Source organism: Phoenix dactylifera, chromosome 3 (genome assembly GCF_051530095.1).
Source record: "Phoenix dactylifera cultivar Ajwa chromosome 3, Ajwa_hap1_PhDact_Kaust_v1.1, whole genome shotgun sequence".
NCBI lineage: Eukaryota > Viridiplantae > Streptophyta > Magnoliopsida > Arecales > Arecaceae > Phoenix > Phoenix dactylifera.
This window is the reverse complement of record NC_143192.1, coordinates 16,271,720-16,286,384: the sequence shown is the minus strand read 5'-3', so window position 1 is coordinate 16,286,384 and position 14,665 is coordinate 16,271,720. Positions and strand designations below refer to the sequence as shown.

Here is a 14,665-nt window from a genome sequence, read left to right as displayed (position 1 = left end):
TAGCCTGTCGTTATCGAGAGATGTCCGACTCGGGGTCGGGCTGCGGAGACGAAGATGTCCGACTCGGGGTCGGATTGCTGGATCAAGGGGCAGCCGACTCGGGGTCGGGCTGCGGAGACGAAGATGTCCGACTCGGGGTCGGATTGCTGGATCAAGGGGCAGCCGACTCGGGGTCGGGCTGCGGAGACGAAGATGTCCGACTCGGAGTCGGATTGCTGGATCAAGGGGCAGCCGACTCGGGGTCGGGCTGCGGAGACGAAGATGTCCGACTCGGGGTCGGATTGCTGGATCAAGGGGCTGCCGTAGTCTTCCTGGGCGCGCGTGCCGGTCACGTGGGGCATAGTGGCTAAGTTCCCCCGTAACAGTAGCCCCCCACTTCCGAGTCCGGAAGCAGAAGGGGAACGGGTGAAGGGAGTGATGCTTCGAGATTGCCGCCATCCCTCGGAGAGGCGCGCGCGCTTCGAGCTCCCCGCCTTCTTTATGGCGTATGGCGGTTGTTGCTGACCTGGCAGTCTGAGGATTTCGGCGGACATCCTTCCTTAATGGCGTCGATTTGCCTTTGGGGCGCGAGCGACCCTTCGGCAGCCAGGCGTCCTCTGGCGTCACCGAGGCGTCGCCCACCTTTCCGCCTATTTAACCGGGGGCCCTCCTCCGTCCGCCTTTCTCTTTACAGACATCTTCGAGTTTCTCCTTTGCACTGCCGTCATCGCCGTCAGACTGTTCGCTTGCTCCTCCTTTGACGCTCTCGGAGCCGTTCTTCCTTCTTTTCCGGTGAGTTGCCCCATTCTTCAATTTAAGGCTCTCCATACTTTCTCCTTCTGTATTAGTGTACTCCAGTCGTTCCGGTCCTTTCCCCCTTCTTGACCCCGTCCTGACCGTAGATTCACTGGCCATTAGGGATGGGCGAAGTGAGAGCAGACCGCATTAAGTCGGAGCTGGTCGCCGAAGACCTAGATAGGTTCGTGGCTCGATACCACCTTCCCGAGGCCTGCAATGTTACGCTCCCGGGGCCTGAGGAGAGGATGTCCCATCCTCCTCCAGGGAAGGTTGCCATCAACGAGGGCATTCTTCAGGCCGGGTTCCGCTTTCCCCCCTCGGACTTAGTTGTGCAGGTGCTTCGGGGTTTAAGAGTGGCGCCGACGCAACTGGTGCCGAACTCATGGCGCGCCCTGACGGCCTTCCAGGTTCTCTGCCGCATGCACGAGATTTCCGCCACCCTGAATGTCTTTTGGGAATGCTACGGCCTGAACGGCCACCCCCAGGACAGAGGGTGGTGGTGCTTTGCGGCGCGGCGAGGGTGTGGCCTCGTCAAGGAGGCTCCTTTCTCCATTCACGGCTGGAAGGAGCGTTTCTTTTTCATTGACGTAGATCCCTCTTGGGGAATCAGGGCAACCTGGGAGACGCCGATGAAGTCCCCGATTGGCCTATCGAGGTTGTCGAGGGAGGAATCCGATGGCGTCGCCGTCTTGAAGGGGTTGGTTGCCGAGGGCCGGCTCCCCCCGGTGGCTTGCCTTATTTCCGAGGATACCTTGGTGAACGTCGGTCTGAGCTTGGTCCCCGCTGACCGTGAGCTCGCCACCATTTCTTTTTTAGCTCTTTTCTCCTCTTTCGTCTCGTTCTTTCCTTCAGTTTCTCAACCTCCGACCACCTCGTCCTTTTTGCAGAGATCGACGACGTCATGCGGTCGGACAAGGCAACGGCTGTTGGTAGGACGTCCCTACTGGAAGCAGTCCGGAGGAAGAAACGAGCTCCTCCGAGCGGGGCCCCACCGGCGAAGAAGTCCCGCCAGCAGGTGACTCCGACACCGACAGACGGGTCCGGACCCACCGATCAGGGGGACGCCGCGGGTGCGGACCGGCAGTTGACGCTGTATCAGCCCTCCGATGCCGAGACTACCGTTTCTCCGGAGGCATCACCCGGGCGCGCCCGAGATGGACGGGTCGGACGTGATCGGTCACCAGCCCAGCCTTCGACTCGGTCGGCTCCGGATGATACGAGGAGGGACGCGCCGAGGCCCCGACCGAGCGGGACCCTGTCAATTCCAGGGGCGGTCCCCGCCCCGAGCATGGTCAGCATGACTCTTCCCCAAGCGATGGGTAAGGGTAAGGCTGCAGAACCACCGTCCGACTCCGGGGAGAAGTCGGGGTCGGCCTTCACTTTCGCCGGCACCCGAAACCTCATCGAGACGGTGCTGCTGGAGAAGGACCGCAGGCGGGTCCGGGAGATGAGGGTCCCTGACGTTGGGGCCGCCAGCTGCGTCTGTCTCATGTCGGTGAGTGTTCTTTTGGTCGCTTTCATCATTTATAGGCTCTGTTGATCCCCGCCTGACGCCCTCGTTTTTCTTATCTCTTAGCTCGCCCAGTACATGATCCGCCTGGAGGAGTGCTACGAGGAACAGGCGAGGCTTCTGGCGAGGGCCGAGAGCCAACTGAAGGCAGTAGAGGAGGGAGGTCAGGCTGCGGCGGGGAGGACGACCAGGGACCTCGAGACGAGGCTCCAGGTGGCCGAAGAGCGGGCACTCGGCTTCGTCACCCTCGAGAAGCAACTGTTGGAGGCTCAGGAGCAACTCAAGGTTGCCTCGAGTCTCGAGGGCGAGATCAAGAAGGCGGAGGAGCGGGCCGAGAAGCAGTCCCGGAAGGCTGCCGACTACCGGGAGAGGTGGGAGAAGGCCCAGCGGTCCGCCGACAACGCCCGCAACCGAACCCGGTCTCTTGAAACCAAGCTGGGCGAATTGGAGTCGGCCTTGGAGAAGTTCCGCGCGAGCGACCAGGAGCTTCATTCGCGCCTGGAGGAGGCTGAGGCTGCTCGCATTGCTGCCGAGGCGAAGCACAAGGAGGCTCAGGCTGATCTGCTGAGGGTCTCCTCCGAGGCGGATGACCGGATTGTGGCGAAGGTCTTGGAGGCGAAGGCTCAGATTATGGAGCGGGCAGAGGCGGCGCTGGCCGAGAAGAGTGCGGAGATCGGGCGTCAGGCGGTACAGGCTTATCGTCAGTCCGCCGAGTTCACCCGTGATATGTCGGAGGCGGTACAGGCCTATCGTCAGTCTGACGAGTTCGTCCGTGACATGTCGGACGCGGGGTTCGACTCCTTTGTCTTAGGCTTCGAGGAAGGCCTGGCAAGGGTGTCGGCTAAGTACCCCGAAATTGACCTGAGTGGGATCTCCCTTCTCGACTCCCCTCCGGCGCCATTGCCTGCTGATTCTCCAACCGTCTCCCTACCCCCTGCGGACGTGCCCGGCGTTCCCGACCCGGGGGTTCCTCCAAGCTGACCTTCTGTATTTTTGTTCTTTTCTTTGTGTGTTGGCGTTTTGCCAAGTTGTATGGGTCTCGGCCCTGAAACAATGAAAGTTAATGCAAATAGAGTTTCTTCATTTCACTTTCGTCCTTCTTCTTTTTAACTCTTGGTAGCGTCTCGCTGACTCCCGACTCTTGAAATTCTTCGGGCGCTAGGCCAGGTATCTGAGGGTTAGGCCTCAGGAAATTCTTCCGGCGCTAAGCCAGGCATCCGAGGGTTAGGCCTCAGGAACTTCTTCCGGCGCTAAGCCGGGCATCCGAGGGTTAGGCCTCAGGAAATTCTTCCGGCACTAGGCCAGGCATCCGAGGGTTAGGCCTCAGAAAATTCTTCCGGCACTAGGCCAGGCATCCGAGGGTTAGGCCTCAGGAAATTCTTCCGGCACTAGGCCAGGCATCCGAGGGTTAGGCCTCAGGAACTTCTTCCGGCGCTAAGCCGGGCATCCGAGGGTTGGGCCTCAGGAAATTCTTCCGGCACTAGGCCAGGCATCCGAGGGTTAGGCCTCAGGAAATTCTTCCGGCACTAGGCCAGGCATCCGAGGGTTAGGCCTCAGAAAATTCTTCCGGCACTAGGCCAGGCATCCGAAGGTTAGGCCTCAGGAACTTCTTCCGGCGCTAAGCCGGGCATCCGAGGGTTAGACCTCAGGAAATTCTTCCGGCACTAGGCCAGGCATCCGAGGGTTAGGCCTCAGAAAATTCTTCCGGCACTAGGCCAGGCATCCGAGGGTTAGGCCTCAGGAACTTCTTCCGGCACTAAGCCAGGCATCCGAGGGTTAGGCCTCAGAAAATTCCGCTCGTTGGTCGGCCAAGGCTGGCGCAAGCCGAGGCGACCGGTCGGGGCTTCAGGCTAGTCTGCTCCCGGGATGATCATCGGGTTAGCCTGGCATCCGAGGGCCGAGCCTCGGGAAATTCCGCTCATTGGTCGGCCAAGGCTGGCGCAAGCCGAGGCGACCGGTCGGGGCTTCAGGCTAGTCTGCTCCCGGGATGATCATCGGGTTAGCCTGGCATCCGAGGGCCGAGCCTCGGGAAATTCCGCTCATTGGTCGGACAAGGCTGGCGCAAGCCGAGGCGACCGGTCGGGGCTTCAGGCTAGTCTGCTCCTGGGATGATCATCGGGTTAGCCTGGCATCCGAAGGCCGAGCCTCGGAAAATTTCGCTCGTTGGTCGGCCAAGGCTGGCGCAAGCCGAGGCGACCGGTCGGGGCTTCAGGCTAGTCTGCTCCTGGGATGATCATCGGGATAGCCTGACATCCGAGGGCCGAGCCTCGGGAAATTTCGCTCATTGGTCGGCCAAGGCTGGCGCAAGCCGAGGCGACCGGTCGGGGCTTCAGGCTAGTCTGCTCCCGGGATGATCATCGGGTTAGCCTGGCATCCGAGGGCCGAGCCTCGGAAAATTCCGCTCATTGGTCGGCCAAGGCTGGCGCAAGCCGAGGCGACCGGTCGGGGCTTCAGGCTAGTCTGCTCCCGGGATGATCATCGGGTTAGCCTGGCATCCGAGGGCCGAGCCTCGGGAAATTCCGCTCGTTGGTCGGCCAAGGCTGGCGCAAGCCGAGGCGACCGGTCGGGGCTTCAGGCTAGTCTGCTCCCGGGATGATCATCGGGTTAGCCTGGCATCCGAGGGCCGAGCCTCGAAAAATTCCGCTCGTTGGTCGGCCAAGGCTGGCGCAAGCCGAGGCGACCGGTCGGGGCTTCAGGCTAGTCTGCTCCCGGGATGATCATCGGGTTAGCCTGGCATCCGAGGGCCGAGCCTCGGAAAATTCCGCTCGTTGGTCGGCCAAGGCTGGCGCAAGCCGAGGCGACCGGTTGGGGCTTCAGGCTAGTCTGCTCCCGGGATGATCATCGGGTTAGCCTGGCATCCGAGGGCCGAGCCTCGGAAAATTCCGCTCGTTGGTCGGCCAAGGCTGGCGCAAGCCGAGGCGACCGGTCGGGGCTTCAGGCTAGTCTGCTCCCGGGATGATCATCGGGTTAGCCTGGCATCCGAGGGCCGAGCCTCGGAAAATTCCGCTCGTTGGTCGGCCAAGGCTGGCGCAAGCCGAGGCGACCGGTCGGGGCTTCAGGCTAGTCTGCTCCCGGGATGATCATCGGGTTAGCCTGGCATCCGAGGGCCGAGCCTCGGGAAATTCCGCTCGCTGGTTGACAATGAAACCGAGGAACCTCCCGGCCGAAGCGCCAAAGGCGCACTTCGCTGGATTCAGCTTCATGTGAAACTTCCGCAAGGTGGCGAAAGTCTCCTCCAGATCCGCGATGTGCTGGTCTGCATGGCGGCTCTTCACCAGCATATCGTCCACGTACACCTCCATGTTCCGGCCGATTTGTTCTTTGAAGATTTTGTTGACGAGGCGCTGGTAAGTGGCGCCAGCATTCTTCAGACCAAAGGGCATTACCTTGTAACAGTACAGCCCCCGGTCTGTTATAAAGGCAGTTTTCTCCTCGTCCTGTGGAGCCATCATTATCTGGTTGTAGCCGGAGAAGGCGTCCATGAAAGACAGCAGCTGATATCCGGAAGTCGCGTCGACCAGTTGGTCTATCCGCGGAAGCGAAAAGCTATCCTTGGGGCATGCCTTGTTCAGGTCGGTGTAGTCGACGCACATCCTCCACTTTCCGCTCGCCTTCCGGACAAGTACGACATTTGCCAGCCATTCGGGGTAGCTGACCTCCCTTATGAATCCTGCCTCCAAGAGCTTGTCTACCTCCTGGTCGACCACTCGGATCCGATCCGGGGCACAGTGTCTCTTCTTCTGTTTTACCGGTCGGTGGGTCGGGTCGACGTTGAGGGCGTGAGAAATGACCTCCGGGTCGATCCCAGGTACATCGGCCGCCGACCAGGCAAACACATCGACATTGGCTCGGAGAAATTCCACCAACCGGGCCCGAGCTCCCAGGTCGAGATTGGCGCCGACCCGGATCGTTCTGTCCGAGCGACCTTCCTCGAGGGGAACTTCGATCACACCCTCGGCCGGCTCCCCGTGCCGCAAGGCCACCTCGTCTCTGGCGTCGAGGGACTCGACGCTTAAGGCTTCTACGGGCTTCTTCCCTTTGAGAGTTGCTAGGAAACATTGCCTTGCGGTCGGTTGGTCACCTTGGACCTCTCCAATCCCGGCCGCCGTGGGGAACCGCATGAGCAAGTGGTACGTAGAGACCACCGCGCGAAGGGCGTTCAGTCCGGGTCGTCCGAGGATAGCGTTGTAGGCCGAGGGAACACGGACGACCAAGAACCCGAGCCGCACCGTGGCTTCTGCGGGTGCAACGCCCGCAGTCACAGGCAGCTCAACGACACCTTCGGCCGAGATAGCGTCACCAGTGAATCCTATGAGGGGGGTGGATGTTTTGTGCAACAATTGTCTGGACAAGCTCATCTTTTGGAAGGCCTCGTAAAACAAAATATCAGCTGAGCTTCCACTATCCACAAGAACACGCCTTACATCATAGTTCGCCATAGTGAGGGAGATCACCATGGCGTCATCGTGGGGGGTCTGAACCCCCTTTACATCTTCATCACAAAAAGTGATTACATTACCGACCCTCTGCCTCTTTGCGACGGCTGCCCCTGACGCTTCAGTCGAGCCCCCTGCGTTCCTCTCGGGCCGGGGGCAGCCCCCAGTGATAGTGTGGATCACGCCCGCGACGGGTCGATTCTGCTCCCGAGGCTCCTGAGGGGCCGGGTCGGCCGGACGCGGGTCTGCGGGGGGACGTCGGTCGTTCACATATCGACCGAGATGCCCTCGGCGGATGAGAGCCTCGATCTCGTCCCGAAGCTGGAAGCAGTCTTCGGTGTCGTGGCCGTGGTCCCGGTGGTACTCACAGTACGCCCGAGAGGGCCTCCTCCCAGGAATCTTCTTCATCTGTCTCGGGACCGGGAGGTCCTCCCGCCCCTTGATTTCCATGAGGATCTGGGCCCGGGGAGTCAGGAGAGGAGTGTACCGGTTGAAGCGTCGGGGCGGAGAACGAGGGCGTAGGGCGTCGTGGTTCCTCGCCGGCGACAGGCTTCTGCGCCGACGTTGAGGCGTCGGGCTCCTCCTCTGGCGTGCCTCTTTTCACCTTTTCTTCTCGAGCTTTGGAGGGATCTCGGCGGCCTCCTTGCTCCGGTGGGCGGCCGCCTCCTCGGCGTCCGCATACTGGTTCGCCCGGGACAACAGCTCCGGGAAGCTCCGCGGCAGGCGTTTGTCCAGGGAGAAGGTGAGTCTGCCCTTTCGGAAGCCACGCTTCAGGGCTGAAAGAGCCACCTCCTGGCTCAGGTTCCGGACTTCCAGCGTAGCCTTGTTGAAGCGGGTAAGATAATCCCGCAAGCTTTCTCCCTCGTTTTGCCGGACATCAAAGAGGGAGTCGGAGACCAGTCGCCGCCGGCTACTGACGGCAAAATGGGTGATGAAGAGGCGAGTAAACTGGTCGAAGGACTGGATTGAGTTAGCCTCCAAGCCGGCGAACCACGCCCTTGCCGGGCCACGGAGGGTCGCCGGGAAGGCCTTGCAGAGGAGAGGATCTGATGCTCCGTGGAGGAGCATAAGGGTCCTGAAACTCTCGACGTGATCCCGCGGGTCCGCCGCCCCGTCATAGGGCTCGATCGCCGGCATTTTAAACCCCGGCGGATTCGGGGTCCGCAGGATCCTCGAGGCAAGCGCCGGCTGGGAGGAGATCTCCAAGTCGGCGAAGGGATCTTTGGAGTGGCCCTTCAGGACCTGGAGTTGTCGGTGGAGATCGTCCACCCGCCGGTCCAGGGAGCGCGACCGATGGGTGGGAGACAAGGAGCACCGAGAGGGGGACAGACTGGAGCGCGGGTTCCTTGAGGACTGAGGGGTCTGGGAACGCGCCCGGGCCCGCCTCTCGTACCCCGCGCAGCTCCGATGGGAAGGTCCCGGCAGAATGGACCGTGCTCGAGAATCTTCCTCGCGCCGGCGCTCCTCCCCATGGGAGAGGAAGGAGTGCGGGTTGAGGAGGACAGGTGAGCGCTCAGGGAGCAGCGGCTCCTGGGCCCGCTGCGACGCTCGAGACATCACACCCTGCAGGTTCTGCACTGCCTCCGCGAGGGTGCGAACCTGCTGGGCTAACTGGTCGAACTGAGCGGCCTCGACCATCTGAATGGGGGGTGGAACGGTGGAGTGTTGCTGAGAATGTGTTGGAGACGCAGCGGCCTCCCGGCCGGAGGCGCGAGAGGCCCCGCGACCGGAGGCATTGGAAGCTCCACGACCACCTCGCCGTGCCATTACGATCGCTCTGAGATTCGGGCCCTTCTTCTAGCGCCAACTGTTGCTGGTGGTCCAAACCGAGAACGATTGGCACAGCGGTGTGAACGGGGTTCCGTTTGAGTTGCCTTGGTTGGTGTTGATTGCGCTCCACCTTCCACCGGGAAACCTGCAAGCAAGCCTCGCACCACCACTGGGGTAGTGGGGGCCCTCCGACGATCAAGTCAGAGGAGATTGGAGGAGAAGGAGAGATAATAGTAGCAAGTAAGAGAATGCACTGGAAGTTCTTGCTTACCCCCCCTCCTCCCCCAGCCGCATATATACCAGGCTGGGGGGTCTTTCAGGGGGGTTCGTCATCGTGGGGCACGATGGAGCTGCCACTGACACGGCCGTTACAGGGCGTCGTGGGGCAGCGCTGGGTACGGCCATGACAGGGCGTAGTGGAGCTCCGCCTTGTACGGCCGTTACAGGGGATCGTGGAGCAGCGCCAGATACAACCGTTGCAGGGAGTAGTGGAGCAGGAGGCTGCGGCGTGCCTCTGGGGAATAGCCTGTCGTTATCGAGAGATGTCCGACTCGGGGTCGGGCTGCGGAGACGAAGATGTCCGACTCGGGGTCGGATTGCTGGATCAAGGGGCAGCCGACTCGGGGTCGGGCTGCGGAGACGAAGATGTCCGACTCGGGGTCGGATTGCTGGATCAAGGGGCTGCCGTAGTCTTCCTGGGCGCGCGTGCCGGTCACGTGGGGCATGGTGGCTAAGTTCCCCCGTAACAAGTTCCAACGAGTAATTACATCAAGTTTAAATTTTTTAAAACGTTTACCATGATTTATACATAGTTCTTTAAATTCTTGAAGTCTTGATCTTGAAGCATGAATAAAAGAAACTGCATTTCTAATTTTACCAATCACATCTTGAATCATACCCATGCCAGCTTGAACAGAAAGATTTAAGATATGACATGCACATCTAATATGCAATAAATTTCCATCTAACATGGGATGCAATGAGTCTTTTAATAATGCAACAGCAGAATTATTATTAGATGCATTATCAAAAGTAATAGACATAATTTTATCATTAATATTGTTACGGGGGAACTAAGCCGCCATGCTCCACGTGACCGGCACGCGCGCCCATGAAGACTACGGCTGTCCTTTGATCCAGCAATCTGACCCCGAGTCGGACATCTTCGGCTCCACAGCCCGACCTCGAGTCGGCTGTCCTTTGATCCAGCAATCCGACCCCGAGTCGGACATCTTCGGCTCCACAGCCCGACCTCGAGTCGGCTGCCCTTCGATCCAGCAGTCCGGCCCCGAGTCGGACATCTTCGGCTTCGCAGCCCGACCCCGAGTCGGTTGCCCCTTAATCTAGCAATCCGACCCCAAGTCGGGTATCCTCAGCACCGCAGCCCGACCCCGAGTCGGCTGCCCCCTGATCCAGCACTCCGACCCTGAGTCGGAGATCTCTTGATAACGACAGGCTGCTTCCCAGAGGCACGCCGAGGCCTCCTGCTCCACTACTCCCTGCAACGGCTGTATCCGATGCTGTTCCACGATCTCCTGTATCAGCCGTACAAACCGGAACTCCACTACGCCCTGTCATGGCCGTACCCAGCGCTGCTCCACGACGCCCTGTAACGGCCATGTCAGTGGCCACTCCATCGCGCCCCACGATGACAAACCCCCCTGAGAGACCCCCCAGCCAGGTATATATGCGGCTGGGGGGAGAAGGGGGGGTAAGCAAGAACTTCCAGAGCATTCTCCTACTACCTGCAATTATCTCTCCTTCTCCTCCAATCTCCTCTGACTTGATCGTCGGAGGGCCCCCACTACCCCAGTGGTGGTGCGAGGCTTGCTTGCAGGTTTTCCGGTGGAAGGTGGAGCACAATCAACATCAACCAAGGCAGCTCAGACGGAATCCTATTCACACCGCTGTGCCAATCGTTCTCGGTTTGGACCACTAGCAACAGTTGGCGCTAGAGGAAGGGACCGAATCTTAGAGCGATCGTAATGGCACGGCGAGGTGGTCGTGGAGCTTCCAATGCCTCCGGTCGCGGGGCCTCTCGCGCCTCCGGCCGGGAGGCCGCTGCGTCTCCAACACATTCTCAGCAACACTCCACCGTTCCACCCCCGATTCAGATGGTCGAAGCCGCTCAGTTCGACCAGTTAGCCCAGCAGGTCCGCACCCTCGCGGAGGCGGTGCAGAACCTGCAGGGTGTGATGCCTCGAGCGCCGCAGCGGGCCCAGGAGCCGCTGCTCCCTGAGCGCTCACCTGTCCTCCTTAACCCGCGCTCCTTCCTCTCCCATGGGGAGGAGCGCCGGCGCGAGGAAGATTCTCGAGCACGGTCCATTCTGCCGGGACCGTCCCACCGAAGCTGCGCGGGGTACGAGAGGCGGGCCCGGGCGCGTTCCCAGACCCTCCAGTCCTCAAGGAACCCGCGCTCCAGTCGGTCCCCCTCTCGGTGCTCCTTGTCTCCCACCCATCGGTCGCGCTCCCTGGACCGGCGGGTGGACGATCTCCACCGACAACTCCAGGTCCTGAAGGGCCACTCTAAAGATCCCTTCGCCGACTTGGAGATCTCCTCCCAACCGGCGCTTGCCTCGAGGATCCTGCGGACCCCAAATCCGCCGGGATTCAAAATGCCGGCGATCGAGCCCTATGACGGGGCGGCGGACCCGCGGGATCACGTGGAGAGTTTCAGGACTCTTATGCTCCTCCATGGAGCATCAGATCCCCTCCTCTGCAAGGCCTTCCCGGCGACCCTCCGTGGCCCAGCCAGGGCGTGGTTCGCCGGCCTGGAGGCTGACTCTATCCAGTCCTTTGACCAGTTCACTCGCCTCTTCATCAGCCATTTCGCCGTAAGTAGCCGGCGGCGATTGGTTTCCGACTCCCTCTTTGATGTCCGGCAAAACGAGGGAGAAAGCCTGCGGGATTACCTTACCCGCTTCAACAAGGCTACATTGGAGGTCCGGAACCTGAGCCAGGAGGTGGCTCTCTCAGCCCTGAAGCGTGGCTTCCGGAAGGGCAGACTCACCTTCTCCCTGGACAAACGCCTGCCGCGGAGCTTCCCGGAGCTGTTGTCTCGGGCGAACCAGTATGCAGACGCCGAGGAGGCAGCCGCCCACCGGAACAAGGAGGCCGCCGAGGCCCCTCTAATGCTCGGGAAGAAAAGGCGAAAAGAGGCACCCCAGAGGAGGAGCCCGACGCCTCAACGTCGGCGCAGAAGCCCGTCGCCGGCGAGGAACCACGGCGCCCTACGCCCTCGTTCTCCGCCCCGACGTTTCAACCGGTACACTCCTCTCCTGACTCCCCGGGCCCAGATCCTCATGGAAATCAAGGGGCGAGAGGACCTCCTGGTCCCGAGACAGATGAAAAAGATCCCTGGGAGGAGGCCCTCTCGGGCGTACTGTGAGTACCACCGAGACCACGGCCACGACACCGAAGACTGCTTCCAGCTTCGGGACGAGATCGAGGCTCTCATCCGCCGAGGGCGTCTCGGTCGATATGTAAACGACCGACGTCCCCCCGCAGACCCGCGTCCGGCCGACCCGGCCCCTCAGGAGCCTCGGGAGCAGAATCGACCCGTCGCGGGCGTAATCCACACCATCACTGGGGGCTGCTCTCGGCCCGTGAGAAACGCAGGGGGCTCGGTGGAAGCATCAGGGGTGGCCGTCGCGAAGAGGCAGCGGGTCGGAAATGTAATCACCTTTTGTGATGAGGATGTAAAGGGGGTTCAGACCCCCCATGATGATGCCATGGTGATCTCCCTCACTATGGCGAACTATGATGTAAGGCGTGTTCTTGTGGATAGTGGAAGCTCAGCTGATATTTTGTTTTACGAGGCCTTCCAAAAGATGAGCTTGTCCCGACAAGTGTTGCACAAAACATCCACCCCCCTCATAGGATTCACTGGAGACGCTATCTCGGCCGAAGGTGTCATTGAGCTGCCTGTGACTGCGGGCGTTGCACCCGCAGAAGCCACGGTGCGGCTCGGGTTCTTGGTCGTCCGTGTTCCCTCGGCCTACAACGCTATCCTCGGACGACCCGGACTGAACGCCCTTCGCGCGGTAGTCTCTATATACCATTTGCTAATGCGGTTCCCCACGGCGGCCGGGATTGGAGAGGTCCGAGGTGACCAACCGACCGCACGGCAATGTTTCCTAGCAACTCTCAAAGGGAAGAAGCCCGTGGAGGCCCTAAGCGTCGAGTCCCTTGACGCCAGAGACGAGGTGGCTTTGCGGCACGGGGAGCCGGCCGAGGGTGTGATCGAAGTTCCCCTTGAAGAGGGTCGCCCGGACCGTACGGTCCGGGTCGGTGCCAACCTCGACTCGGAAGCTCGGCTCAGGTTAGTGGAATTCCTCCGAGCCAATGCTGATGTATTTGCCTGGTCGGCGGCCGATGTACCTGGGATCGACCCGGAGGTCATTTCTCACGCCCTCAACGTCGACCCGACCCACCGACCAGTAAAGCAGAAGAAGAGACACTGTGCCCCGAATCGGATCCGGGTGGCCGACCAGGAGGTAGACAAACTCTTGGATGCAGGCTTCATAAGGGAGGTGAGCTACCCTGAGTGGCTGGCAAACGTCGTACTTGTCCGGAAGGCGAGCGGGAAGTGGAGGATGTGCGTCGACTACACCGACCTGAACAAGGCGTGCCCCAAGGATAGCTTTCCGCTTCCACGGATAGACCAACTGGTCGACGCGACTTCCGGATATCAGCTGCTGTCTTTCATGGACGCCTTCTCCGGCTATAATCAAATAATGATGGCTCCACAGGACGAGGAGAAAACTGCCTTTATAACAGACCGGGGGCTGTACTGTTACAAGGTAATGCCCTTCGGTCTGAAGAATGCTGGCGCCACTTACCAGCGCCTCGTCAACAAAATCTTCAAAGGGCAAATCGGCCGGAACATGGAGGTGTACGTGGACGATATGCTGGTGAAGAGCCGCCATGCAGACCAGCACATCGCGGATCTGGAGGAGACTTTTGCCACCCTGCGGAAGTTTCGCATGAAGCTGAACCCAGCGAAGTGCGCCTTTGGCGCTTCGGCCGGGAGGTTCCTCGATTTCATTGTCAACCAGCGGGGGATCGAAGCCAACCTTGACAAAATCAAGGCCATCCAAGATATGTCCCCTCCGACCAAAGTGAAGGAGGTTCAGGAGCTCGCTGGGAGGGTCGCCGCGCTCGGACGATTTGTGGCAAAGTCGGCCGTTCACCGCCCCTCGTTCTTCAAGGTGTTGAAGCGCCCGAAAGACTTCCTTTGGACGGCCGAATGTCAAGTGGCATTCGACCAACTCAAGGAGTACTTGGCGTCTCCTCCCCTGCTGTCCAAGCCGCAAGAGGGGGAGATGCTCTACCTCTATCTGGCGGTCTCCCCAACCGCAGTCAGCGCAGTACTGGTTCGGAAAGAGGCAAAGCTCCAGAAGCCCGTGTACTACATCAGCCGGGTCCTACGGGATGCCGAGACGCGGTATACGAAGGCGGAAAAGATCGCCTTCGCGCTACTCACCGCGGCCAGGAGGCTTCGCCCCTATTTCCAGGCTCATCCTGTCACCCTCTTGACCGATCAACCACTGCGGCAGATCCTCAGCAATCCTGAGAATGCGGGACGGCTGGTGAAGTGGGCAGTAGAACTTGGTGAGTTCGACATCCGCTACCAGCCCCGACCCGCCATCAAGGCCCAGGTGCTCGCGGACTTCCTCGCTGAGTGCACTGTGCAGGAGGCGGAACCTAGGCCGCCGGAAACACCCAGCCTCGACCTCCCAATCTGGACGCTTCACATTGATGGGTCGTCGAACCCCGAAGGTGGAGGGGCCGGGCTGGTCCTTACCAGTCCCGATGGAGTGATAGCCGAGTATGCCTTGAGGTTCGGATTTCCAGTGACCAACAACGAGGCGGAATACGAGGCCCTAGTCACAGGACTCAAACTCACCAAGGAGCTCGGCATCCGGCGTTTGAAGGTCTTCACCGACTCCCAGCTGGTGGTCGGGCAGGTCCGAGGGGAGTTCGAGGCTCGGAGCCCGACCATGCAGAGCTATGTCTGGAAGGTGCAAGCACTCATTCCCGACCTCGGCAGTGTTGACATTCAGCAGGTCCCAAGAAGCGAAAATGCCAGGGCCGACAGGCTGTCCCACTTGGTGGGCGCAGACGCGCACAACTTGTCGAGGGCGATCTACCTGGAGACCCTGGATGCCCC

The 14,665-nt window shown here is 60.6% G+C and overlaps 1 protein-coding gene across 1 annotated transcript; it reads left to right on the top strand.

Moving 5' to 3' along the window:
- The first annotated feature begins 1,616 nt into the window (after nucleotides 1-1,616).
- LOC149767932 (uncharacterized) lies at nucleotides 1,617-13,710 on the top strand. The gene is made up of 3 exons (XM_089929883.1): nucleotides 1,617-2,272; nucleotides 2,354-3,132; nucleotides 13,704-13,710. Exons 1-3 carry the CDS (start codon nucleotides 1,679-1,681, stop codon nucleotides 13,708-13,710), a joined length of 1,380 nt encoding a protein of 459 aa, XP_089786009.1. The 5' UTR covers nucleotides 1,617-1,678.
- The last annotated feature ends 955 nt before the right edge of the window (nucleotides 13,711-14,665 follow it).

What these genes read in the sequence shown, in the direction of transcription:
- LOC149767932 (XM_089929883.1), top strand. Translation starts at nt 1,679, where the DNA reads ATGCGGTCGGACAAGGCAACGGCTGTTGGTAGGACGTCCCTACTGGAA. An exon ending in GCTGCGTCTGTCTCATGTCG is followed by an intron (nt 2,273 to 2,353) that starts GTGAGTGTTCTT and finishes CTTATCTCTTAG; the next exon opens with CTCGCCCAGTACATGATCCG.